We start from the raw sequence: 26,690 nt of genomic DNA, 5'->3' as shown, positions 1-26,690 counted from the left end.
TTGAAAAGTACAAAAATACCATTTCATCTGTCCCAAGGGGAATTTCTACCTCCCAAGATCATTCAAGCACTGAAGACCAGACAGCTCCTCAGCCCTCAGAAAAAATAACAGGCAGAAACAGGATGGAGGACATTTTGCCAATCTGTTTTGTGGATTCAGAGTTTCCCAGTGTTTCCAGGACAATTACCAAGATGCCTGGATCCATCAGGCCAGCCTAGGAATGCTGACAGCGGTGTTAGGGAATTAGCAACATGTGCAAGATCCAACAGTAGCACAAATTTAGGAGTTTAATAATCTGGAGGAGATATCTTCCTGGAATTTTAATCTCCTCCCAGGAAAAATAAACCCCCCCCCAAGGCTCTTAGCTATTAATCTCCTCACAGAATATTTAGGGCAATCCACGTCTCCTGATTAAAAAAGCCAGACAACAACTGCACGTTAAGTCCTTCTCTTTTCTTCCAAAGAATCTGGCTGGGCAGCTGGGCTGGATTTTCTGAGTCAAGGTGGGGGTTCATTCCCCCCCCAAAAAAACCACCCCAGAAGCATTAAAAATGATCAAACCATCCTGCTTTGTTGGGATAGCCCCACCTGGGAGATGAGGCCTGGGTTGGACCCTGTGATGGGATCACCACAAGTTATCGATGCCTGTGCTGTCCCCTCTCCCAAAAAATGGGAGTCTGGGAGGATTCATCTGAAGGATTCAACTCCTCCAGTAGCTCTTGGAGAGCAGCTCCATCTTGTACCTCACAGAGAAAGCCCAGGAGATGCTACAGAAGGTGACACTTTTGCTTTAATGGCTGGGGCTGGCTTTGGCCAAGCAGAAGACACAAACCGGGCCCTGCTTTAGCACAGCTTCCCCCAACCCCCTTGAAAACAAAACAAAAAAATCATCCCAAAATTAACAATAAACCCGAGTTTCCCCCAGATTGAGGGGATCGTTGGACACAGGAGCTGGGAGGCTGGAGGTGCCTCGCTCACCTCTCGGCGCGGATCCGACCAGCGGCGCATTCCCGGGTCTGGGAGTCCTCACAGCCCAGCCAGGCTTGGGAAGCTTCCCGGGCAGGCAGCCAGTCCTGGAGCTCAGGGGACACCACGGAGCACGGTCAGTACATGGCCTCGTTGTCCCCCACGGCGGTGAAGGGGACACCGCTGTAGGTGCTCTTCTTGCTCCTCTTGCTCTTCTTGCTCCACACCAGCAGCGTGCTGGCGCTCTTGCTGTTCATCAGGCTCTTCCTGCTGTTCTCCTTGTTGCTCTTCAGCATCCCAGATCCCGAGGACATCACTGCTGCCTTCCTGTCCATCTGCTTGGGAAAGGTGGAGAGGGGAGTGAAGCCAGGGCAGCACCCAGAGAGCTCCAAGGAAGGAATCCCTGTGGGATGAGACTTACGGCTTTGGGACAATCCGAGCCCTGCAGGGTGATGACTCCAATGTCCACCCCCTCCTTCCCGGTGCTCTTCAGGAGCTGGACAACCTCGGCGTGCTTGGACCACTTGCAGTCCTTGCCATTCACGGAGATGATGTAGTCCCCCTCCTTCAGCCCAGCTTCCTGCAGGGATTGAGGGAAAACGTCCAAGAGAATCTTGGAATGGTTTGGAAAGGACCTTCAAGATCATCCAGTCCCACCAGGGACTTCCCATCATCCCAGGTAGCTTCTTGGACACTTCCAGGGATGGAGTAGCCGCAGCTTCTCTGGGCAACATCTGCTAGGGCCTCACCACCCTCACATCCAAGAATTTCTTCCCAATACTCATATAACCCTGCCCTCTGGCAGTGGGAAGCCATTTCTTCTCATCCTGGCACTCCATCCTTTGTCCCAAGCCCCTTTCCAGCTCTCCTGGATCCCTTTGGACACTGGAAGGGGCTCCAAGCTCTCCCTGGAACCTTCCCTTCTCCAGGCTGAGGAGAAGACACAACTCTGCTCCAGATATGGACCATATCCGGTCCATATCCCAGTCTTTGGGGAGATTTGAGTTTTCCTGCTGCTAAGGAGAGTGTTGTTCCAGAGATGCTGAGATTTGGATGGATGGGTTGGGAGTGGAGCAGAGAGACCCTTAGGGAATCTCACCAGGATTCTCCAGCATCTTCTCATGGAAAACAAAGCTACCTCTGTTTTTTGGATGTGCCATCCTGTTCCAGCCACTGTCACATCCCAACACGAGGGACAAGGGAGCTGGATGGGCTTCCAGCAGTTAAAAACAGCAAAATTCCATGTTTTCTCCTTAGCTATCTCCTAAAAATTAATCATTTCATGACGCCCACCTGCAAACCCCAGGCTGAGCTCCAGCAGGGATGAGTCTCCTCCTGAACCGTTTTAAGACCTAAAAAACACCTGGAATCCCTCCAGGCAGCTCCCTTGTGGCATTCCCATGGGAATAGCAAGAAGTTGGGGTACTCACAGCAGCGCAGCCCCCCGGGATGACCCCGGCAATGAGGACGGGGGAGTCTCCTCGGAGCGTGAACCCAAAGCCGTTCTCTCCTCTCATCAGGTGGACTCTCCGAGCTGGATACCACTTGTTCTTGGCTGAGAACACGGACAGGGGGCCCTGGGATGAGGCAGAAACATGGAATGCATCTTTTCAGCTCCCTGGAACTGTGCACCCTTGTAAAATCCCAATTCCAGGGATGGGGAGGGGGCAGCAGAAGAAATCCTGTCTTTTGCAGGGAAAACAGTCCCTTCATCCAGGAAGAAATGATGGGGGCTGAGGCTGTCTGGATCTGGGGGATGCCACCAGGGGTTGGTCCAGGAGCAGGGTGGTGGGACAGGTCCCCAGTTCACGGTCACTTTTCCCCAGTTCTTTCCAATTTCCCCCTCTTTTTCTGCTTTTCCATTCTTACAGGAGCAGGATATTCCTGCCTGCCCTGGGGCTGAGATGCACAAACTCTCCCTGGGGTACTCAGGGGATGACCCCACCACAGATCCCACCACTGTCCTGAATCCCAGGACCCTAAAAACCTAAAGAGAGCATGGATAAAGTTCCAGTGGGATTTTCCTGGTGCCTGCTGCCACCAAAACCCTTCTTCCCAAGGATCTCTTGGGAAAAGCCCACCCAAAATTCCCGTGCCAGAGGAGCTTTGTGACCCATTTGTGTCACAGACACAGATCCCAGCCCTCCTCCTGCTGCTCCTCCTTGCAAAATTGCTGGAGACAGGGAGAAGAGGCTGCAGGAGGAAGGAATCCAGGCAAGCAGAGCATGCAGGGGAGGAGGAGGAGACGGCTGCTCCCTCGGGATATTCCCGTTCCTGGAGCTGTACGTACCAGCCTGTGGAAGAGGTCGGTCACCTTCACCTGGGAGAAGTTGGGGGATTTGATTTCGGGTTTCTGGTGCGTTTTGGCTGATGGGAGGGAGAGAAAAGCACAGACAGGGCGTGACCTCAGGCAGTTGGGGAAGCTGCTGCCATCCCAAAGAGGGACAGCATGATCCCATAAGAGCCAGGACCTCAAATCCTGGAATAGTTCAGATTGGAACTCAGAGATCATCCAGGCCAACCCCCCTCCACAGCACAATTCCCCATGGAGTCCTTCCCACCCACAAACCCCCTCCCCACCCACAATCCCAAAAACCCCTACTCACGATGGATGTCCGGAGCCTCTCCCGTCTCAAAGAAATCCTCCTCGTGGTCAATCTCGGAATATTTGCTCAGGGAGCGTTTGTGGGCAAAGGACAGGACCTCCTGCAGGATATCCATCTTCCTTAGGATCTTGCACAATCCATGGATCCTCATGGCCTCCTCGTGCTTCATGATGGCTTTTTTGAGGTGAGCTTTGCCTGCGAGGGAGCAGAGGGAGCTCAGCCCGACGGAGCGGCAGCTCCGGCGCCGTTTCCCGCTCGGCTGCCCACGGATTTCAGGAGCGGTGCCACCACCCTGCTGTGACTCAGGGACAGCCCAGTCACGTTCCCAGCCCTAAATGGGGTCGGTCCCAGCCCGATGGAGGGCTGGGAAGGGACCTTGAAGGGTGACCTACTTCGCTCCCCTGACGGCAGAGCTGGCAGATGTTCCTGAAAAACCACCCCCGACGTCCCTCCTCACGCTTAACCTCAATCTCCTGAGCAAATTAACTTCTCTCCCTCGCCTCAGATCCCTCGGGAATGGGAACACGAAGAACAAGCCAGCCCTGTCCTCCTTGGGAAGGTGCAACACATCCCAGTTTTCTAGGCTAAGCCTTTTCCTTGTCCTGCAGGTCCTGCCCTCCATCCTCTGCTCTTTGCTCCTCTCCACTTGCCTTCAGCGCGTTCCCACCCCCGGGAAATGGAAGTGGTCGGGAAAGAGGAGCTGAAATTCCACGGACCCACGGATATCAACGCAAAGCATCTCCTCCGTGGGAAACTGCAACCAAGGCAGCCGTATCCAAGGCTAAACTCCCAGAAAAGCTCTCTCCGTGTGTGTCTCATGGAAACACGTGTGCCTGTGGCATTTCACGTTCAGGACACACGGTGGCAACAGAATGCAGGGAGATGAGGGCTGCTCCAGACTCCCGGAATCCACAGCCAGAGGAACTTAAATACCAAGGGAATGTTTTGGGGGTTGGATGGAAAACAGAGAGGAGATTCCCCCCACTGAGAATTTTTATAAAATCTATAAATTGTGAAATGATGAAATTACGAAATCTAATTTATGAAATTGTGAAACCTATAAATTGTGAAATAATGTGTAATTATAATAATAGAATCATGGAATGGTTTGGGTTGGAATAAAACATAAAGCTCATCTCATTCCAACCCCCCTTCCATAGGGAGGGACATTCCCTCATCTCCCTTCCACCATTTCAGGTTGCTCCAAGCTCTTTGTGACCTGATCTTGGACCCCTCCAGGGATGGAGATCCACAACCTCTCTGAGTTTTTCCCTTCCTGTAAACCAAATCCAAGCTGAGCTTGGTGTCTGCACATGTATTTTTTACCAGGAAGGTTGAACAGAGCCTGTTTTCCCCAGGAAAATCAGGCAGAGCTGGAAAAGCTGATGCAAACCACATCTGAGGGTGTTGGGGTGCTGTCACCATAAACCACTTGGATTTTGGGGTTTATTTGAAGGTTTCCAGTGAAAACCTGGCTGAGCATCCTGAAGGATTTTGCTGAGGCCAAACTCATTCCTGGTGGGATCAGCCTCCTTCCACATGTGTGCAAGGAGGGAAAAGAGCTCCTGGGGGAGGCAACACCCCAAATTCTGAGTGCTGAGTTTGCTTTTGGTGCAGCCTTGTTGAGGAGGGGCTGCCAAAACACGACTTCAGCTGAATAAGCAGCGTCTGTTCTTTCCCTGGAGCTGAAATCCCGCATGGGAAGAAGTTCTTGTCTCCCAAGAATTCGCTGCAGCTGAAAAAGCCACCCCCTGAGCATCTGCTGTGTCTTGTTTTCCAGCCAAGTCAGCCCAAACCAAGGAGCTTCCAGGATCTCTGTGTCCCTGTGGATTTCTCTGTAGTGTTGGGTGATGTTACCTGGTTTGGAATACCTGGAATTTTTCCTGTCAGAGCTGGACAGGTTGGGACAAGCACCACGAGTTGGTCCTCACACCCTCGTGGGGACTGCGATGATTTCCTACTTCCCAGGAGAAGAAATCTCCTGAGAAATTCCTCTTTGCATGGAGAGATCCCCCTAAAACCTCATCATTTGTGGGAATCAGGGTGGGATCCAGAAATTCGTGCTCACCCAGCTTCCTCCTCTCCTCGGGATCCTGCAGCAGGACACGCAGTGATGGCCCCTCTGGCATGGTGACATGGAATTGCAGGAAAGCCTTCTCCTGCTCCAGCAGCTCGGCGTCCGAGGGAGCTGTGGGAAGGAAATGGATGGGGATGGGATTAGGGAGAGGTCAGGGCCACCCAGCCCCTGGTGGCAGTGGGGACAAGGAGGTCACATCCATATTCAGGTGGCCCTGGCAGCACCTTCCTGTCTTTCAACCACAGCCTGCAAGGAATCGGGGATGGGCCCAGGGATGATTCCAGTCAGGGATGCACCAGGATGTGAAGTTAAGGACAGGATTTGTCCTGAACACAGCTTTTTTAAATCCTCTTTCCTGCCTTCCTTTGCTCCAGTGTGGAAGCAGGACTGGGAATAGGGAGCTCTGGGAGGTCGCTGACAGGGAGACAAATGAGACAACAAAATCAGGGAATCATGGAATGGTTTGGGTTGGAAAAGCTCTTAAAGATCATCTAATTCCAACCCCTTTCCATAGGGAGGGACACTTCCACTTGGCTGCAAGTCCCAGCCATCCTGGTCCCGGATAATTCCAGGGATGGGGCAGACACAGCTTCTCTGGGAATTCCAGTCCAGGGCCTCACCACCCTCCCAGAGAAGAATTCCTCCCCAGTATCCCATCTATCCCTGCCCTCTGGCAGTGGGAAGCCATTCCCTGTGTCCTGGCACTCCATCCCTTGTCCCAAATCTCTCTAGGAGCTCCTTGAAGCATTGTAAGGGGCTTTAAAGTCTCCCTGGAGCCTTTTCTCTATCTCACAGTGCAACCAAGGAGGTCATTCCATAGAAAACCAGAGATGGATGCAATTTTCCCAGGCTCTCCAAACCCCACACTTTAAATCCCACTTTTTAAACCCATTTTCCAGCCCAAATTGTTCCTAACCCTCTTTGGCTCACTTAGAGGCACAGCAGCCTCTTTCCCTGGACACAGACTGGGATAAGAAACAACCCAAAATATTCCTGGGAGCTTTGTTGCTCCAAACAGAGGATCTCAAAGCCTGGTGGACACAGGGATCCAGAGGGTTGGGAACTGGCAGCTCCAGGGCTGGCTCTCCCTGTGCCAGCTCCTGCCATGTCAGCATCCCTGAGGGATGAAACTGCAGCGTAAGGAATTTATTCCCAGCTGGTTATGGAAGCAGAAGATTTGTTATTCTGACAAGGGAGAGGTGGGAGCAGGAACATGAGATCCCAACAGCAGGCAAAAAAATTCCTAAATTAGGCATCTCCTGCAGATTTCTGCTTCCCACAGTGCCTAAGGACAACAAAAATTTTAGGGGGAAGGTTTGCCCTGCCCCTTGGTACCCCATGGAATCCCATCTCCATCATCATCCTCTCCTGTTTGGATCTTTAAGCCCTTCCAGCTCCACATTATCCCCCCTCTCTCCCATCTCCTTGCTCAGCCCAGCTTCTGCAACGCCCACATGGCACAAGGAAGATTTTGGGCAGGCTCTGGAGTGGGGGAGGGTGTGAGGACAGTCTGGCAGCCGCTGGTCACAGCGCTGGTTTTGGCAGCCAGCCCTCAAAAATCTTCCCAGCCACCCACCAGGTGACACCAAAGGCCACCAGGAGCATCTGCTGCCCACCCCCGGATCCTCTGCTCCATCCCAAAATTGCTCCCAGGTTGTTGGAGGTGGCAGAGATGGGGATCAAGGGTCACATCTTGAAGTCACGCTCCAAGTGACTCCATGGAACCACGTGTACCTTGCTGCCACCACCCTGAGGTTCCCAGGACGTCCATCCATGAGGCTGGAAGTTAAATCCAAGGTATTTTTGGATTTATTTTTGGATTTTTGAAGCCCTCAGCTGGTCCAACACAAGATGACCCAAAGCAGGTAGGTGACTTCTCATTCCCCACCCAGCCCCAAAGGGGACAGCAGGTGACATTCCTCCAGCAGCTTTTTCTTCCCCTTCTTAAGGACTTTTCCCTGTGGAAACCAGGAGTATGGAAAAATCTGCCTTGGGGATGAATCACTGAGTCCACAAAGAAGATCCTCAGCTCAGAGCATTCAAAAAACTTTGGTGTTATACCCATAACATCTTTTTTTTTTGGGAAACCCTCCTCAAAACCCAGGAATAAAGTGGAATTAGTAGCTGGATGAGCAGGAAGCTCCCTCCAGGCTGGACACTCACCGGGGCAGTCACAGAGGGCGATGGCAGCGAAATAATGGGAGAGGGCTTTGAAATGCTCCGACTTGACTTGGACCATGGTGGTCCAGGAGAAGGGAACGTAGTCCTTGACGTGGGGCTGGCTCATGGTCTGGTGTACCAGGGAATAAACATCTTCCACCTGGGAAGAGGAGAGGGAGAAGAGATGGGATGCAGGTTGTACTCTCTGGGAAGGTCCTGCCAACCACAAAATCGCACCAAATCTCCTCCCTCCTAAAGTCCTCACCCTTGCTGCCTCCTGAGCCAGCTGCAGGCGGGCCAGGAAGTCGTTCTGGGCACGCAGCAAGGTCATCTTCTCAAAGACACACTCCTGGACCTGGGCCACCATCAGCCTCACCAGCATGGTCAGGGAGGCTGCGCTCATGTCCAGGCTGGGAGCGTTGGAGAAGTTTTCCTTCAAGTAGTTAAAGGCACCTGGAGGAAGAAAAAAGCTCCTGGAAGTGAGCTTGTGAGGGAGAGAATCAAACTTTGGGATCAGGCAGGTTTCCCTCCAAGAACAGGTTCCCCTCACCATCAGTGGTGGGTAAGAAGATCTAAGGTCCCACCCTTGCCATCTAAACCACAAGGATGGTTTAGATTCAATTCCTTATCCAAAGCCCTGAGTGATCCCAGTTCCAGGCTCTGTTTTTTCCACAGGGAGATGGATCAGCATCTCTCCTCTCCACAGCTGGGACACCCTTTTGCATGCCATCCTTTTGGGGGACATCCTTTTTGGCTGTTGGACCACCCCAACTCCTCTTCCCAACCCACACAACCAACGTGGAGCCACCTCACGCTCCATCTGTGACCCCTTGGGAGCACCTCTTCTACAACTGCTCCCACCCCTTCCTGAGCTTCTGTGGATCATTCCCACCTTTGGGAAGAGGAGGAAGAGGGGAAGGCACTCACCAGCTGCCTGCTGGAAGGCATCAATGGCCTGGTTGAGGCCGGGCAGGGAGGCGCGGTCCTGCCGCGCTCCGATCTGGGTGTGCAGCGCTCCCAGGTTGAAGAGGACACTTCCCTTCTCGAAGGCCAGAGCCCTCTGGTGGGATGGGACCCCCGTCAGGGAGTCGTACCTGGAGAAGGGAAGAGCCAACAGCTGCCCATCCCCTTGTCATGGTCCCCAGGCAGCCAAGCAGAAGTGTCCCTCCCCGTGGAAAGGGTTGGAATTGGACAGTCTTGCAGGTCCCGTCCAACCCAAACCATTCCATGATTCCCTGTCTCGTTTGTCTCCCTGTCAGTGACCTCCAGGTGGGGAAATCCCAGGGCTCTTCATTCCCAGTCCTGCTTCCACACTGGAGCAAAGGAAGGCAGGAAAGAGGATTAAAAAAGCTGTGTTCAGGACAAATCCTGTCCTTAACTTCAGATCCTGGTGCATCCCTGAGCCCATCCCTGATTCCTGTCCCTGTCATGCCCCACACAAAGTGTCCTCGCCCATGGAAAGGGTTGGAACTGGATGATCTTGTAGGCCCTTTCCAACCTAAACCACTCCATGATTCCCATGGATGCAGGAGGAGCCTGCAGGGTTTTCAGTGCTCAGGTGGGCTTGCAGACATCATTCCCATCATGGTACATCCCACGGGATTTGTGTTTCCCTTTCCCACCCCAAATTAACCCACCCAAGGCAACAGCAAATCCAGATCCTGGTGCCCACCAGCTCTGGCAGAGATTCCATAATGGAAATTTGGATCCTGACTCCTTCCCAACCCGGGTGGGACAGGGAAAGCTGCACCCACCAGTGGAAGAAGACGCCCAGGGTTTTGGAGGGAGGGAAGAACCGGCTGTCCAGGAAGTAGAGCTGGTTGTAATATTCCATCAGGAGCTCCAATCCGGCCTCATTGCGGCTCGGGGTGCGCATGGCCTGCGGGAACGGGAGAGGAGACAGGGATGGGAAAAGAGGGACAGAGGGACAGGACACAGGGGATGGCTTCCCATTGCCAGAGGGCAGGGATAGCTCAGATACTGGGAAGGAATTCTTCCCTGTGAAGGTGGTGATTCCATTCCATTCCTGGCATGGAATTCCCAGAGAGGCTGTGGCTGCCCCATCCCTGGAAGTGCCCAAGGCTGGGTTGGATGGGGCTTGGAGCAGCCTGGGATAGTAGAAGGTGTCCCTGCCCATGGAAAGGGTTGGAATTGGATGATCTTTATGGGTTGGAGCCTTTCCAACCCAAACTATTCCATGATTCTGAGTTTCATCCATGGGGAAAGTCTGGGTGCTGGGACACTCAAATGTGGAAGCAGCAGCCTGGGAGTTGTGCTGGAAAAATTCATGGAAATTCTGATATTATAAATCCTAGGGAATAAACAGGATTTTTTCCCCTCCTTTCCCAGACTGCTTTAAACTCCCTCTTCTCCAAGCCTATCCAGAGAGACAGAAGTTGTTCAGCCTTGCCAGGGGTGAATTAACATCCATAAATAATGATTGTACTATAAATTTTATTGCTGCTCATTTGTAGGTCAGCAGGGCACTGAGGATAGGGAAAAATGAACAATTCCTGAATAATCTGTAATGTTTTGGAACCTATAAACCAAGTCCAATAATATTATGGAACCTATAAACCAATCCAAGAACCTATAAACATTCCCAAGTGGGAATGCTGCAGCCTGAAACGCAAGGACAAATATGGAATTTGAAGAAAGGATGAGGGGGTCCCCCAAAGGAAATGTGGCATCTCCAAGGAATGATCCTGGACAAGGCAAACTTTGGAAGCCAAGGGACACCAACCTGTCGCAGCTCCATGAATTCCTTGATTTCCTTTTCATATAGGACACCCTCCTCTCCATAGTGCTCACTGATGAAATCCTGGATTGGGAAACAAAAGAAAATCTTGATTTTTATTATTTAAAGGGATATTTCTGGCAATTTTGTGCAAGAATTTTTCACTTCTGCCCACAAGAAAACCTCCACTAAGTAATAATCTCCTCCCTTTCCTGCTCTCCAGCATCTCCAGACCTTCATCTCCCACTTTTCCATGCTTTAAGTCCAGTTCTTTACCATGCATTTATTTTTTTGGCAGCTTTTCCAAATGGGAAAATGAATTTCAGCCGCTTCAGCAACGATCCATGAAACCCCAAAGCTCACCTTGAGTGGTACCAGCAAATCCAGCTCCTTGGTCTCCTTGAGTCCCAGAGGGATCATGGGAACGCTGATGGATTCACTGCAAGAAGACAAGAACCTGTTTGGTGGTTGGATTCAAAATCTTGGATGGATCCTGTGGGTTGGAGATTAAAAGGAAGCAGCTCCTTGCCCTGGGCTGGCGCTGCTCCTATTAAGAGACTCCACATCGAAAAATGCTCTTCCCAAAAAGATTTGGGAATGGCAGCATAGGAGAAGAAGTGCTAAAAAAACCCCCCAAAATCATCTTATCTTTCCAGCTCCTGATTTTCAGAGGAATCCTGGATGTTGGGTGGGCAAGGCAGGATCAAGCCCTCACCAACACAACAGCTCCCTCTCATTATCCCCCCAGATTGCTGGCAACTCATTAATCAACCATTAACTGGGGAGGAAAACAAGCAAAGGAAGTTATGAAAACCAGGAGAGCAAGGCAGGGAATTAGCACCCACATTTTCCTTGGAACAAACAGCTCTAGGAGCTATAATTAGTGCAGAAAGCCATTACTGCTCATTTCCTAACGAGAATTCCACTGGAATCCAATGTCTGGAATAAACAAAGGGGCGTTTGTTTGGCCTGGGCAGGGTTTGGGGTTGTTGTTGCTGCTCCTGATTTCTTTTCAAACCAGGGCAAGCAAGTGGCAAATTGGGAAAACTGAGCAGCCTTGATAGGGAATGTGCCTGGAAAAGCACGTGGATGGACACAGAAATGTGGAATTGTGGAACTGGGGAATGGGTTGGGTTGGAAGGGGCTTTAAAGATCATCCATTATTCCCACCCACTGCCATGGATAGGGACAACTTCCACAGGATCAGGCTGCTCCAAGCCCCATCCAACCTGGCCTTGGACATTCCAGGGATCAGGGAGCCACAGCTTCTCTGGGAATTCCATTCCAGGGCCTCACCACCCTCACAGCCAAGATTTCCCTCCCAACATCCCATCTAATCTCACCCTATTCCAGTTTAAAGCCATTCCCTGTGTCCTGTCCCTCCATCCCTTGTCCCAAGTCTCTCTCCAGCTCTCCTGGAGCCCCTTCAGGCACTGGAAGGGGCTCTGAGGTCTCCTTGGATCCTTCCCTTCTCCAGGCTGGACATTCCCAACTCTCCCAGCCCGGCTCCAGAGCAGAGGGGCTCCAGCCCTTGGAGCATCTCCGTGGCCTCCTCTGGACCTGCTCCTGCTGTTGGAGCCCAGAGCTGGATGCAGAATTCCAGGTGAGGTCTCACCTGAGCAGGGCAGAGGAGCAGAATCCCCATTTTCCACCCTGTGGGATGAGCCTGGGACAGGGGGAATTTTTGGGATGCGAGCACATGTGGATGAGGCATTTCCAGCCTTTCATCCATCAACACTCCCAAATCCTCCTCCTGAGGGCTGCTCTCCTTCCCTTCACCCCCCAGCCTGGATTTGCGCTCGGAATTGCCCCATGTCAGGTGCAGGATGTTGCACTTGGCTTTGTTGAACCTAATGAGGCTCATGTGGAGCTTATCCAGGTCCCTCTGGATCCCATCCCATCCCATCCCATCCCATCCCATCCCATCCCATCCCATCCCATCCCATCCCTCAGCCACATCACCCACACAACACCTCACGCTGCCATCCAACACCGTCCACCTCAGGAAGGGAAAAGGAGGAAAAGAATCCCAGCATCCCAGAATTGTTTGGGCTGGAAAAGATCTACGAGATCATTGAGTCCCACCTGTGACTGATCCCACCCAGCCCAGAGCACTGAGTGCCACATCCAGTCATTCCTTGGCCACTTCCAGGCATGGTGATTCCCATCACCAAAATATCCTGTTGGGAAGAGCTCTGGTGGGATTGTCAGGAAAGGGGATCAATACAAGGGAAGATGGTTCTTTCTTCCCTATTCCTCCTGCTTTGGGACATCAGTGTCCAAAGGATGCTCCATCTATCCCAAAACACCCCAGTATCCCCTAGGAAAAGCTGATTTTTCTCTCCTTGCAGCGCTAGAAGGGAATCAGGATGAGAATTTTCCAGGAATTCTGGCCCATGCCCAAATCCTCCCCTATCCTCCAGCCACCACCTTGTTGTCCCTGACCATGGAAAGTTTGGGTTGGAAGGGAACCTCTGAAGGTCATCCCAACCCTTGGCCATGGGACAGGGTGGACAAGGTGAGACCAGCCTTGCTCCCAGAAAAATTCCATAATAGTAGGAAAATGAAATCCCAAGGGAACAGGCTGCTCTTCCCAGACCCACCTCTCATTCTGATACACATCCATGCTGCTGTTGAGCTCTTCCAGCTCCTCCTTCAGGAGCTGAAGGTTGGAGTTGACATAGCTCAGCTCCAGAGCCACCGTTTCCTTCACCTTGTGGTTGCTGGTGGCCCTGCAAGAAACCAATGGATCAAATTTCCCTCTTTTTATCCATTAATTTATTTATAACTTCAAACTCAGTTACCCAGCAGGGCAATCCATGTCGAGCCCAACCTTCCCACAGGATTTTGCCTCTGGTTCTCCAGGTGATGCTGGAAAAGTTTGGATGGGACCTCTGAGGATCATCCCATTCCATCCCCTGCCATGGGACACCTTCCACTATCCCAGGATGCTCCAAGTCCCATCCAACCTGGCCTGGACACTTCCAGCAGTGTGGAGCAGCCACAGCTTCTCTGGAAATTCCATTCCAGGGCCTCACCACCCTCACAGCCAAGATTTCCTTCCCAATATTCCATCTTTCCCTGCCCTCTGGCACTGGGAAGCCATTCCCTGTGTCCCGTCCCTCCATCCCTTGTCCCAAGTCCCTCTCCAGCTCTCCTGGAGCCCCTTCAGACATTGGAAAGGGCTCTGAGGTCTTCCTGGATCCTTCCCTTCTCCAGGATGGACATTCCCAGCTTTCCCAGATTTTCAGGATTAGGGAAGTCCAAACATCCAGGTAGAGGCTGAGCCCAGGGAAAATCCATTGCAGTGCAGCATCCAGGAATTCCTGCTCCAGAGCTCCCCTTGCCCATTCCCACTTCACCTCCAGTGCAGTTCCAGCTTGGGCTGTGACCAGTCCAGGTGCTCCCCCATCCCAAATAAATGATGGGATTTGAGGAGAAAAAACTCATTTTTGGGTGCAAAGAATCCTTGTGGAAAAGAAAGGATTTGCGAGCTCCTGCCCTCCCTGCCCGGCTCCCAGCAGGAGCTGTAAACACCAGGGATTGATTCCAGCTGTTCCCAGCAGGACAAGCTCCCAGGCTGATTATTCCCTGCTTATCTCCTGCAGAGGAAAGCAGGCAGAGATAACCCAGAGCTGAAAGGGGCTCTGGCTGCTGAACCACGCTGGGATCCAGGGAAAACAACACATGGACAAGCTCTGCTCCACCAGGAAACGGCTTCCCTCCTGCTTTGCCAGAGTATTGCCTTTGCCATGGATTTTTTAGGGATTAAATCCTTCTGGGTCCTGCCCTGCCCTGGTTCAGGGCAGTAGAAGGAGCTGCAGGGTTTTCCTTTGAAAATCTGGTGGTTCAGAGCCTCCTCCTGCCTCTCCTTTGCCAGGATTTTTTGATTCCAAACAAATGAAACCAAACCACAGCACATCCAAAGATCCCCATGGCTCTTCCATTGAAAAATCCTTCAGCATTCCTGCAATTCACCCTATGTTTCCATATAAACCAGTATTTAATTCATATAAACCAAGACTTAATTCCTATTTATCTCCCCCACATCCCAACACCTCCAGGACACTGTCAGTCTGATTTTCATCCCATATGGATTAAGGAGAGTTTTCCCTCCTTGTTCCCAGCTGCCAACAATTTTTTTTTTTTTGCCCCTGATTATTTTCCAGGTGTCTTAGCACAGTTTCCAGAAGGATCTGCCCATGATTTTGTCAGGAATCTGTTAAAAGGTTTTCCTGGGGTACTTGCAAGTGCCACACACAGCAAATAATCCTGGAATGCTTTGGGTTGGAAGAGACCTTCAAAATAATGAAATTCCATTCCTCTGCCACAAGCAGGGACACCTTCCATTATCCCAGGTTGCTCCAAGCCCTGGCCAACCTGGCCTTGGACACTTGCAGGGATGGAGCAGCCACAGCTTCTATGGAAATTCCATTCCAGGGCCTCACCAACCTCACAAGGAAGAATTCTTTCCCAATATCCCATATAATCTCACCCTATTCCCCAGTTTAAAGCCATTCCCTGCGTCCTGTCCCTCCATCCCTTCTCCCAAATCCCTCTCCAGCTCTCCAGAATTCTCCTTTTCCTGCTGCCCACCCTGTGGGATGAGCCCAGGACACTGGGAATTTCTGGGATTTATTTTGTGATTTATTTTTCTTTCGTTCCAAAAACCTGGGCATTTTTATCTCCCCCTTTCCTCCGCTCCATCCCAGTGTTTGAACAGGAAGGAAAAGGTTTCCTCTGGCTCTTCACATTTATTTACCCAGCAAACAAATCCACTGAGCAAATACCGCATGGAATTTTTTTCACAACACCCCATTCCTGCCAACTTTTCCAGGAAAAAACATGGAAAGGCTGAACAGGATTGTTTTTACCAAGCATCAGGCCAGTTTGTTTTTAAATTTAAAGGCAAAATCCCACCAAATTCAGCTCCAAACTGCTCCAGGCTGGACAACCCACAGTTTTTTCCACCAGCACCAGGCTAAAGATCCAAAGGAATTTTATCCATGCACCACAAATCTTTAATTTTGAAGCAATAACCTTTAGACTTGCAACATAATCCCCCCCTCCCTCCTCCTCATCCTTGAATTTCAAGCTTGATGATTCCTTTTTCCAAAATTTCATAAGCTCAGAGCACCGGAATGCCGAGAAATCGACTTTATTACTCAGCTGGATTTGTGGGAGGGTGGGAGGGAGGGAAAGTGGCTGCTCCGAAGGACACCCAGAGTGCTGAGCCAGCACAGAAAGAGCCCCCTCAGTGCATTTCCCTGATAATTAAGATGTGTTTTGCATCCCGTTTTTCCTCACTCCCACTTCCCACAGCTCCGGTTCCAACCCGAACCAGGCTGATTTCTGCTGAGCCAGCACATTTCCCTCTGTTGTTTGTTTGGTTTTGGTTTTTTTTTTTAATATAACACAGGAGAGGCAGAAGTTGGGTGGCTCTGTGGCTTTTTTTCTTTAATTAAATGAGGCACGGCAGTGTGGATGGAGCAGTGGGATCTCCCCCCCCAGGAAAACACCAATTTTTTTTATGGCTTAACCATTATCCCCTTCTTCCAGGAACACTCCATTGATGTTAAATCACTCCAGTTCCAAAGCGGAAAGTTAATTTTATTTTATTTTATTTGGGATAAAAACAATCAACAAGTTAGTAAAATATTCCCAAAAGATTCTATTTTAAGGCATATTCATGGGATTTTTAATACTAATGACCTGTCCAGCCTGGAATGTGCTCCAAATATTAAGGAAAAACGAAATAAACACAAAAGATACTAAAAAAAGTTGTCCTTGGGATAAAATCCCTGTGGATGTGGCACTTGGGGACAGATGGTGGCCTTGGCAGTGCTGGGGGAATGGTTGGACTCAATCCTGATGGGATTTTCTGAGCTATTTATGATTCTAAGGCTGGATTTCATGGAATGGTTTGGGGTGGATCTGCAGAAACCTCCAGTTCCACCCCCTGCCTTGGGCTTGGACTTCTCCCTATCCCAGGTCTGTCCAAGCCCCATCCAACCTGGCCTTGGACACTTCCAGGGATGGGGCAGCCACAGCTTCTCTGGGAATTCCATTCCAGGGCCTCACCACCCTCACAGCCAAGATTTCCTTCCCAAATCCCATCTATCCCCACCCTCTGGCAGTGGGAAGCCATTCCCTGTGTCCTGTCTCTCCACCCCTTGTCCCAAGTGCCTCTCCAGCTCTCCTGGAGCCCCTTTAGGAACTGGAAGGGGCTCTGAGGTCTCCCTGGATCCTTCTCTTCTCCAGGCTGGACATTCCCATTCCCAGTTCCCATCCTGGTTCCAGAGCAGAAGGGCTCCAACCCTTGGAACATCTGGACTCACACCAAGAGCTTCAGATGCCTTTGGTTTTCAGACCAAAACTCTGCATTCCAAGCCCAACCTCAGCCACAAATTTATTGCCATTATCCCATCTGCTCCAATCCCCTTCCAACCTGGCCTTGGACACTTCCAGGGATGAGGCAGCCACAGCTTCTCTGGGAATTCCATTCCAGGGCCTCATCACTCTCCCAGAGAAGAATTCCTTCCCAAATCTCATCTAACCCTGCCCTCTGGCAGTGGGAGACATTCCCTGTGTCCTGTCCCTCCATTCCATGTCCAGATTCCCTCTCCAGCTCTCCTGGAGCCCCTTCAGTCACTGGAAGGGGCTCTGAGATCTCCCTGGATCCTTTTCTTCTCCAGACTGGACATTCCCAGTTCCCATCCTGGTTCTAAAGCAGAAGGGCTCCAACCTTTGGAACATCTGGACTCACTCCAGCAGCTCCATATCCCTTGGATCCATGCCCCGGGTTTTCAAACCAGAGCTCTGCATTCCAAGCCCAATCTCAGCCACAAATTCATTCCCATTATCCCATCTGCTCCCATCCTGATTTTTAACAATCTTCCACCAGCTGAATCTTGGATATCAAGACTCTATTCCTGCCTCCAACCAAATTCCAGAGCCAGGGGGATGCCAAGGGGGTCAGGACTCACCGGAAGAGGTTTTCTGCTCCCGCTCTCATCCTCATTTCCTTGTTGATCTGTTGGTTGATCCGGGCCCGGCGGTGCTGGAGTTTGCTGCGCTGGGTCTGGGCAAAGGGGTCACAGCCCTGCTGAGAAACAAGGGCAGGTTCTCATCCCAAATCCACATTTTGGGATTCAAAAAGTCCCATCGATTCTGTAAATTGAGCACTTTCAGAGCCCAGAGTCATGGAATGCTTTAGGCTGGAAGGGAGTTTAAAGATCAGGGAATTTCATCCCTTATCATGGACAGGGACACCTTCCACAGGACCAGGTTGCTCCAACCTCACCTTGGGCACTTCCAGGGATGAGGCAGCCAAATTTTCTCTGGGAATTCCATTTCAGTGCCACACCACCCTCACAAGGAAGAATTCCTTCCCAACATCCCATCTAATCTCACTCTATTCCAGTTTGAAGCCATTCCCTGTGTCCTGTCCCTCCATTCCATGTCCCAAGTCCCTCTCCAGCTCTCCTGGAGCCCCTTCAGGCACTGGAATGAGCTCTGAGGTCTCCCTGGATCCTTCCCTTCTCCAGGCTGGACATTCCCAGCACTCCCAGCCTGGCTCCAGCCCTTGGAGCATCTCTGTGGCCTCCTCTGGAATTGCTCCAGCAGCTCCACATCCCTCTGCAGTTGGAACCCAGAGCTGGATGCAGAATTCCAGGTGGGGTTTCTGCACCTGAGCAGGGCAGAGGGGCAGAATTCCCATTTTCCTGCTGCCCATGCTGTGGGATGAGCCTGGGACAGGGGGAGTTTCTGGGATGTGAGCACACGTGGCCAGGTCACATTGAGTTTCTCACCCCCCAGACCATCCCCTGCCCCTGGAATAACCATTTTATTCCCTGATCCCACGTGTTGGCAGCAGGGATTTCTTTCCCTGAGCTCTTCCCAAACTCAGCCCTGAACAAGAATTCCACATTCCATTCCCAGGCTCTGGACATGAGCCAAGACCCAGGGGGGCTGGAGATGAGCTCAAAACGACCCCAAAGCTCAGGAGGAAACGTGATCCCAAGGCCATCTCCAGGACGTGGAGCACAGGGAGTTCAGGGGGATGCAGGAACGAGGGGCTCACGGCGCTAAATTGATTCCATCCTTTCCGCGGCTCCGGCTCGGAATTTCTGCAGACGGGGAAAACACGCTGGATTCTCGACTTCAGGAAATAGCAGCCGCCTGATTTCCCTCTGGCTCACAGGGTTATTATGGGATGCCTCAGGGAATGGGGCCTCTCCAAATCCAGGGCTATTAAAGCTCTGCCCAAGTGGGGATGGCTCCCATTGAAGATTCAGAGGGATGAGCCTCTGGAAGATCCCTGGATAAAAAAAAATCCCTGGTTGGGAAGGCACAAAGCTGGGAAGTTTAAGAGTATGGAAAGTTCTGAGCCTGAAAATCACAGGAAGATCCCAAAATCATGGAATGGTTTGGGTTGAAAGACACTTTTAGGATCATCTCATTCCAACCTGGCACAGGTTTCCCAGAGAAGTTGTGGATTCCCCTGGAAGTGTTCCAGGCCAGGCTGGATGGGGCTTGGAGCAATCTGGGATAGTGGGAGGTGTCCCTGCCCATGGAATGAGATGATCTTTAATGCCCCTTCCATCATAAACCATTTCATAATTCCATGAAACGCCTGATCACCTCTCCAATGGGACCTGACAAGGAGGAAATAGAAAATTTTTGCATTTCCATGGACTTCAGCTTCCTTAAAATTAATTCCTCGTATTTGAAGTCCACCGAGCGCTGCTTCCTTTGGAAAAGGGTCTGGGATTAACAGTGGGATTTTCATTTAAGGGAAAGATTGGATCTTCTAATTGGTCCCTTGGAGACTGAGGAATCAGAGACACTCCAGCTGGTCCATAAATCTGTGGGATTAATGCTTTACAGTGATCCATGAATTTGATGAAAAGGAACAAGCTGTAAGCATAAGACCCCAATTATTCTGGAAAAGCAGTGGGATTTGAGGAAAACACCCCAACACCTCCATAAATATTGGGTCTGAGATACTCAGGAACACACAGAGGAAAGTTTGATCCAGAATTGTAATTTCTGGATTTGTCCTGGGGGGAATCCATCCATCTTGTTGGATCCCTAGGGGAAAAAAAAAAATCTAGGAACCAGAGGAAAAAAGGGGAAAGGATCAGGAAATCAAGACAAGATGTAAAGAGAAGGTGCTCATTAAAATTTCAAGGTTTAATTTCAAATTTCAAGATGAAATCTCAGAGCACGACAGATCCAGAGACAAACATATGCAAATATATGCAAATGAGACAGTTCCAGGTTCCCTCTCTGGGCCTCCAGAGCCACAGAAATCCATGCAAAGCTCTAGAGGTGGGAAGTTTCTCTTCTCCAACTCCATCTCTTCCTGCAAATTCCAGCACCCTGGAGTCCTTTCCATCCCTGGCAAAGATTTATTTAGAAGCAGCAAGAGGATTTTAGGGAATTTTTGTGAGGAAAAGGACCAAAAACCACCTGGAGACACAGGGAAGAGGCCTGGGAAGTGCAGGTGGGACGATGGAAAAGGCATAAGTAGAAGGATTATCCAAACCCAAAATAAAGATTTTTGCCTGGAGGGAAAGGAGGAAGGTAATGAAGGAAAGAAAGGAGTGGGATGCAGAAGACATTGGGATGGCTCCCCAAGATATTCCAAGAGGGGTTAAAAACCTCTTCCCTGCAGGAGCCATGAAAAGATTTAGCAAATTGATTTGACTTCTCCTGCTGGGAAGCACTAAAGCTGTTTGCAGAGCTCAGGGTTTTGTTTTTTTTTTCCTGGCTTCTCCATCAGATTTAATGGGATGAGTTCTCAATCCCTATCCAGGCTCCTAAGCCGGCAGCAAAAAGGTGCTGGAAAACCAGAAGCCCCTGATATAAACGCAAAGCCTTGTGAGGTTAAGTCAGGAATTCAAGGATTTCTTGTCATCTCCACACATTTTGTTTTCCTCTACATTTATGAGGCTGGAAAGGTGCAAGAATGTGAGATTGCTGCACATCTTCCCTCAAAAGGCTCTTCCTCGATCCCCAGAAATCACCCCTGGCTTGCACAGATCAATAGAAACATCATTCCATGAGGAACAACCCAGCTCCATCTGCAGGAGCTCCTGGAGCATCACAGGAATGTTGTAATTCCACAAATCTTGGAGCAAGGAGGAAATTTGGCTCCAGGAAAGCGTAAAAGGCCATCTTTAAATCCAAATATAAATGAGGAAAATAAGGAGTCAAGCAAAGAGTGTTCCACCTTCCAACAGCTCAAAGGATCCCAAAGCTTTTCCTGTCAGAGCTCCAATGAAAACTAAAAACCACAGAATGAATTTCCAGGGATTTAAACATGACTTACATAAAGGGGGAAAAAAAATCCCACCAAAATTCCACTGTTGGGTTCCAAAAGGGATTTTCCTCACTGAATTCTTTGCTCAAGCTCTCAAGGTCACCCCTGTAAGGTCAGAAGAAAGAGAGGCTTTTTTATCCAGGCTTTGGGGTGTATTATCCTGGGGACACCTGGAAAAGGGAATTTGGGGAGTTTAAGAAGGGGCTCTGGAGATACTCAGACTTTTCCCTCCTGGTTTTAAAGGAAGAATGAGTACAGAACTCTTCCATAAATTGTGGAGGAGCCATGGAACAGCAGCTTTTGTTGGTACCTAGGGAATGATGGATCAGAAATCCATGAAAATGAGCGAGGTGTGGCCAGCCCTGATGTTTATCACATGTGACAAAGCAGGATTAGGGACAAACATTGGACTCTGTGATCCCAACGAGTCCATTCCAACCCATATCCAATGATTTTATTGGAATAAGGCTCTTGAGGCCCAGAAAAAATCAGGGGAAATCCCTCACATGGAAGCGACAATGGAACCAAAAATCCTCATCCAGCCTCTCCACATGAGGGAAAAAAAGATTCCCTCAGACCCTTTCCAGAGGGAATCAAGCTCCCCTGTGAGGGAGGGGAAAGATTCTCCAGCCTTATCTTTGCAGGGAATGTTTGGAATGACTCAAGGGCTTTTGTCACTTCCAGCCACCTCTCCCAGTTCCAGAGGGCCCATCCAGGGTGGCAGTTTGGAGTCCTTAGGGAATGTTTACTCAGCGTGGACTTTGATGACTCCTGGGTGCCAGCCACACCCTGAGCGTGATTTGTGACCTCAGTGACAAAGACAAGGCACCGGGGACAAACCGAATCACCTGCAGGAAGATGTGGAAGCCAGTAATTCCATGGCAAAGGGATTGTTTCTGCTCCTTTGTAGCTGGAAGCAACAGAGGAGAAATGAAATTGAAGGATATTAAGTGAAATGTGGGAAGGGAAAAGGGGATCCTTGGAAGTCCTGATAAAATTTCAAGGAATGGAGAAATGGAGACCCAGTTCCTGAAGATCAGGAATGTGTTGGTGAAATCCAGGCACAAATCCCTCCAGAGAAATGAGGAAGGGGGTGGCAACTGGAAGTTTTACCTCCAGCAGGAATTGCAGGAAAAATCTCCTGAAGAAATGAAACTTGAAAGTGAAGGATATTAAGTAAAATGTGGGCAGGGGAAATGGGATCCTTAGAAGTCCTGTTAAAATTTCAAGGAATAGAGAAATGAAGACCCAGTTTGTGAAGATCAGGAACGTGTTGGTGAAATCCAGCACAGATCTCTCTACAGGAAGGGGTCGGTAACTGGGAGTTACAGCCCCAGCAGGAATTGCAGGAAAAATCTTCTGAAGAAATGAAACTGAAGGATATTAAGTAAAATGTGGGATGGGAAAATGGGATCCTTGGAAATACTGTTAAAGTTTCAAGAAATAGAGAAATGGAGATGAAGACTCAGTTCCTGAGGCACAGATCAGGAATGTGCTGGTAAAATCCAGGCATGGATCTCTCCAGAGAAACGAGGAAGGGGTTGGTAATTCCCAACAGGAATTTCAACAAAATCTCCTGGAGATACCAGGAGAACCTGGCTGGATCCCAGAAGCTGCTCCACAGCTCAGCTGTCCAAGACTGGACCAAGCTGGGCCATGTCCAAGGCCAGTTTTGGCCACAAAGGAGTCACCACCAGGATTCCTCTCAATTAGGGAGGCTGGGGAATGCCCAGAGAGAAACTGAGGAAGTTTAATTTGAGCAGAGACTCGAGACATCCATAATGTGGGAAGAGGAGTCATCAGCTGGTGCTGAGCTCAGCTCCACAGGCAGCCCCACCTCCAGGAGACACCTTCCTGTTCCCAAGGACAGGGAATGAAGGAGAGCAGGACTCCAGCCAGTCTGGATCACTGTTGTGGGTGTGAGCAAACACGTAGAGGCACTTTCCTGACAGGAAAAGGGATATTGAAGGCATGATGGAAAGGTTTGGGTTGGAAGAGACCTTCAAAATCACGGAATTCCACCCCCCTGCCATGGGCAGGGACACCTTCCACTATCCCAAGGTTGCTCCAAGCCCCTTCCAAGCTGGCCTTGGACATTCCAGGGATGGGGTAACCACAGCTTCTCTGGAAATTCCATTCCATAGCCTCAACACCCTCAGAGGAAAGAATTCCTTCCCAAAACCCCATCTAATCTCACCCTATTCCAGTTCAAAGCCATTCCCTGCGTCCTGTCCCTCCATCCCATGTCCCAAGTCCCTCTCCAGCTCTCCTGGAGCCCCTTTAGGCTCTGAGCTCTCCCTGGATCCTTCCCTTCTCCAGGCTGGACATTCCCAGCTCTCCCAGCCTGGCTCCAGCCCTTGGAGCATCTCTGTGAACTCCTCTGGAATGACTCCATCAGCTCCAGCTCCTTCTGCTGTTGGGAAGCCCAAAGCTGGACCCCAATCCACGATCCCAACCCCATCCTCTGGGCCCATGGTCTGTGGCTCCAACCTCAACCCCCATAAATTTCTCCCACTGAACACCTACATCCCACTCCAAAAAATAAAATAAATAAATCAGGGATTTATTTCCCTGCCCTCTCAGCAGCACCAGCACTTCCTCACACAGATTTTTTTTCCTCCAAACAGGAAGCTCCCAAGTGCACAGATGATTCCAGGCTGGAATAGGATAACTCTGAGCACCTGTTTGAATTCTACAACCACACTGATCTTTAAAGGATTTCCACAGAGTCACAGCTGTCAGCTGGAATTTTTATTCCTCTTTGGAATCCACAAGTTTTTGAGTCAGGCCAGCACAGCAGAAGTGGCCAAGTGACCCTGCTTCAGCCACATTATCCCGTGGGACAGAGAGGAAAACAAAAGCCAGGGAAGCATTCCACACACAAAAACAGGCTTGGAAATCCTCCTTTTTTTTTTTTTTTTCCCAGGGTTATCCAGAATTTCTTTCCTTTTTTTTTCCCAGCCAGAAGCATTTAAGAAATTAATATGAGCTGTTATAAGACAAGCAGGAAGTGACAACAAGTGGGTTTTTACTCCCTGAAAATCCATTTAGATAGGAAATTCCCTGCCATGGAATTAATCTCATGGAGCACCCTGGCTCCAAGCTGCATTTCTGTGGGAGACAGGAGCAGCTAAAACCTCTAAAACCTTTTATTGCGAATATGGTTACATCACAGAGCCTTTGAACAAATGAGGGGAGGATTAAGGTTTTAAATTTCCCAAGTGGCCTCACTGGTGGTTCATGCAGTCAGCAAGAGGAAGGAAAAAAAAAAATAAACCCAGGGTGGGAATAAAAAATCTGGGGGATTGGGTGTTTTTGAACAGCACAAACTGCAGTTAAAAATTGAATTTTCAGAGAGTGAAAGTGCTCTGAGGAGGTGGAGGAAGCAGAGAGTCGGGGCAAGGTGCCAGCAGGAAACAGGTGGATTAAGTCTTCACTCCTAGGACAGAAAACTTGGCAAAAAAACCCCAATAAGGATTAAAAATCACTTTTTCAGCAGCATTCAGGATCCCCTGCAAGACAGAAAATATGGATCCACGCTCCTGATGTTGTCAGGGTGATAAAAACAGCAGGAAAAGACTGTATTGATAATTTCTTTTACATAACAATAACAAAAATAAAGTAATACAGCCCATCAGGTGTTCTGCTGCTTTAATTAAAAAATAATCATATTATGACAGAGGCTGCTGATGGCCCTGCCCAGTTCTCCCTCCAAAGCTCGGCAATATTTTCCATGTTTTTCTTTGTGCTCCAGACCGAAAGAGAACAAATTGGGGAAAAAATTCCCAAATCCCTCCTGTTAATCTTCCCCTACAAGCAGCACCTGCTCCTTAGACAAGGCCCCCGAGTTAAACCCCGACCTGGTTTAAGGTTGCAACCTCTTGAGCTGCAGCCCAGGCTCAAGTGACTCCAGATCAGATTGATCCAGGGGGAAAAAAAAAAAAGAAAAAAAAAAAAATCCCTTCCAGAGCTTGGCTGAGTTCCCCTTTCTTGGTTATTTGGGATTTTCTTTTTTAAGGGTGTTTTAAGGTTTGGGACTTTTTGCAAGAAGAGCTCAGATTATGGAGTGAACTCGCTGCTGGTTTATCCTGTTGGACCTCAGGGGGCAAAACTAATGGGAAAAACACTTAAATAGATTTTAAAATAAATGTTTTCCACATTTTCTTGCTCCCTAAATCCTCCCTGACCCCAAGAAATCCACCAGCCCCAAGAAATCAGGGGCTGGTGGCAGCCTGAGGACAATTGCCACTGATTCCATCCCAAATGTTGGTCATTAAACAACAACCCCAGAAGAGCAATCAGCCCCATCTCTCCTGCACATCCTGACCTTCCCAGGGAACACCTGCCTGGATCAGCTTCCCAGGGGCAAGAAAGAGGGAAAAACCCCCAAAATCTCAGGGAATGAGGTGAAAAGCAGGTGCTGGGAAGCTTGGGGATGCAGCCAGCAGAAAAGATGGGATTCAGGAGCAGAGTTTTAGGGATGAGGAGCTGGGAGGGCGTTGCTTAGGGCTGTTTATGGGGCAGCAACAGCATTTCCAGCCCTGGCAGGGGTTGGACATCCCTGTGCCCCCATCCACGGGCACAGCCATCCCTAGGGATGGGACAGGGATATGGGGCCATCCTCACCTTGCGCGTGCTGCCGCTCTTCGGGCCGTGCAGGAGGACAAGGCCACCGTCCCTGTCCCCATCCGGGCTCTCCTCCTCGGGGGGCATCATCTCCAGGGATGTGACATCCACAGGCTGGGAACGGGGGGCTGGAGCTGGGGGGCTCCTGCTTGAGCTCACAGGGGGGGTCTGGGGGCTCGGTGACCCCACCGGGGTCCAGATCCCAGCCCTGTCCTATCTAGGGGCTTAAACCCCTCCTAAGCCCTGCTCTGTTCTCTTGCAAAACCCCCTGCACTCAACATCTGGCCAGATGTGAGCCCACAGCTTCCCTCCGAGCAGAAATAGTTCAGGGAGAAGAGGGGACACAAACCCCCTTTGCAAAGCTGCCCAAGGTAGGGGGATGTTAAATCCCACCAGACCCTAAATGGGGGAAGTTTAAAACTCCCCCAAAACCCGCTTGGATAAGGAGGATAAGGGAGTTATCCTGGATAACTGGATAAGGGAAAGAGGGAGTTTAACCCCCCCAAAGTCCCCTAAATAGGGGGGTGTTTAAACTCTTACAAACTCCCCGTAAAAGAGTTATTCTAAATGGAACTGGGGAGGGTTTAAACGGAGACCCGGAATGAGAAGGGAGCCAAACTCTCTTAAAACCCCTTTACAGGGCTGCCCCAAATGGGGGCGAACCCTCACAAACTCCCTTTTAGAACTATCCTAAATAGGGGGGGAGGGAAGTTTAAATCCTCCCAAAACTCCGTTTTAGAACTACCCTAAACACACCGAGTTCAAACCCACCTTATACAGCGATCCCAGACGGGGCGAGGGGTTAAACCCCCTTTCCCCTCACAGCGTAAATACCCCCAAAATCCCCCTCCCAAAGATGCCCCAGCAAAAGGGACCCTCCAAAACCTCCTTCCAGAGCCAAACCTCAACTCCACAGCCCCGCCTCACGCCGGGGTGCCCCGGGACCCTCCGGCCGTGCCCCCACTCACCCCCGGTGCCCCCTCAGGCCCCGCCAGCCCCGCAGCGATCGCGGCGGCTCCGCCGAGCGCGGGGCATAAGCAGGGCGGAGGGGCGGGGTTTAACCGCCACGCAACCAATAACAGCGCCGTGCAGCATTGATGGACAGTAGCGGTACCCAATAGATGCGAGGAATTGGGAGAGGCGGTAGGGGGGGAGGAGCGGAGGGGCCGTTGCCCGTGGCAACGGTGGGAA

General features: G+C 50.4%; 1 protein-coding gene across 1 annotated transcript; it reads right to left on the bottom strand.

Annotated features, from left to right (window-relative positions):
* Nucleotides 1–772: 772 nt before the first annotated feature.
* On the bottom strand, nt 773–26,343 carry RHPN1 (rhophilin Rho GTPase binding protein 1). Its single transcript, XM_058035097.1, has 15 exons — nt 25,500–26,343; nt 17,533–17,651; nt 13,150–13,278; nt 10,910–10,985; nt 10,553–10,630; nt 9,564–9,688; nt 8,737–8,903; nt 8,075–8,262; nt 7,813–7,969; nt 5,641–5,760; nt 3,573–3,767; nt 3,257–3,333; nt 2,397–2,543; nt 1,388–1,546; nt 773–1,301 (listed from the first exon to the last, which is right to left on the bottom strand). Exons 1-15 carry the CDS (start codon nt 25,587–25,589, stop codon nt 1,104–1,106), a joined length of 2,025 nt encoding a protein of 674 aa, XP_057891080.1. The 5' UTR covers nt 25,590–26,343; the 3' UTR covers nt 773–1,103.
* Between the last annotated feature and the right edge of the window lie 347 nt (nt 26,344–26,690).

Source organism: Melospiza georgiana, chromosome 1, assembly GCF_028018845.1.
Source record: "Melospiza georgiana isolate bMelGeo1 chromosome 1, bMelGeo1.pri, whole genome shotgun sequence".
In the NCBI taxonomy this organism is placed as follows: domain Eukaryota; kingdom Metazoa; phylum Chordata; class Aves; order Passeriformes; family Passerellidae; genus Melospiza; species Melospiza georgiana.
This window is presented reverse-complemented; position numbering and strand designations above follow the sequence as displayed.

Bases quoted from the DNA above. Each gene is read 5' to 3' on its own strand.
- RHPN1 (XM_058035097.1), bottom strand. From the start codon at position 25,589: ATGATGCCCCCCGAGGAGGAGAGCCCGGATGGGGACAGGGACGGTGGC. The intron at 17,652-25,499 runs GTGAGGATGGCC...CTTGTTTCTCAG, and splicing joins AGAGCGGCAGCACGCGCAAG to CAGGGCTGTGACCCCTTTGC. The intron at 10,631-10,909 runs GTGAGCTTTGGG...TTCCCAATCCAG, and splicing joins ATTTGCTGGTACCACTCAAG to GATTTCATCAGTGAGCACTA.